Source organism: Ailuropoda melanoleuca, unplaced genomic scaffold (genome assembly GCF_002007445.2).
Source record: "Ailuropoda melanoleuca isolate Jingjing unplaced genomic scaffold, ASM200744v2 unplaced-scaffold36245, whole genome shotgun sequence".
NCBI lineage: Eukaryota > Metazoa > Chordata > Mammalia > Carnivora > Ursidae > Ailuropoda > Ailuropoda melanoleuca.
This window is the reverse complement of record NW_023207443.1, coordinates 1-529: the sequence shown is the minus strand read 5'-3', so window position 1 is coordinate 529 and position 529 is coordinate 1. Positions and strand designations below refer to the sequence as shown.

General features: G+C 53.9%; 1 protein-coding gene across 1 annotated transcript; it reads right to left on the bottom strand.

The window, feature by feature from the left end:
- Positions 1 to 4: 4 nt before the first annotated feature.
- On the bottom strand, positions 5 to 523 carry LOC117798852 (actin, gamma-enteric smooth muscle-like; the record flags this gene model as incomplete). Its single annotated transcript, XM_034651314.1, has 1 exon — positions 5 to 523. A coding segment is annotated over one exon (519 nt), but the record flags the coding sequence as incomplete, so codon positions are not given.
- Between the last annotated feature and the right edge of the window lie 6 nt (positions 524 to 529).

Here is a 529-nt window from a genome sequence, read left to right as displayed (position 1 = left end):
TGAGGTAGTCGGTGAGATCTCGGCCAGCCAAGTCCAGACGCATGATGGCATGAGGCAGGGCATAGCCCTCATAGATAGGCACGTTGTGAGTCACACCATCTCCAGAGTCCAGCACAATACCAGTTGTACGTCCAGAGGCATAGAGGGACAGCACAGCCTGAATAGCCACATACATGGCGGGGACATTGAAGGTCTCAAACATAATCTGGGTCATTTTCTCCCGGTTGGCCTTAGGGTTCAGTGGTGCCTCTGTCAGCAGTGTCGGATGCTCTTCAGGGGCCACACGAAGCTCGTTATAGAAAGAGTGGTGCCAGATCTTTTCCATGTCGTCCCAGTTGGTGATGATGCCGTGTTCTATCGGATACTTCAGCGTCAGGATCCCTCTCTTGCTCTGGGCTTCATCCCCCACATAGCTGTCTTTTTGGCCCATTCCAACCATTACTCCCTGATGTCTGGGACGTCCCACGATGGATGGGAAAACAGCCCTGGGAGCATCATCACCAGCGAAGCCGGCCTTACAGAGCCCAGA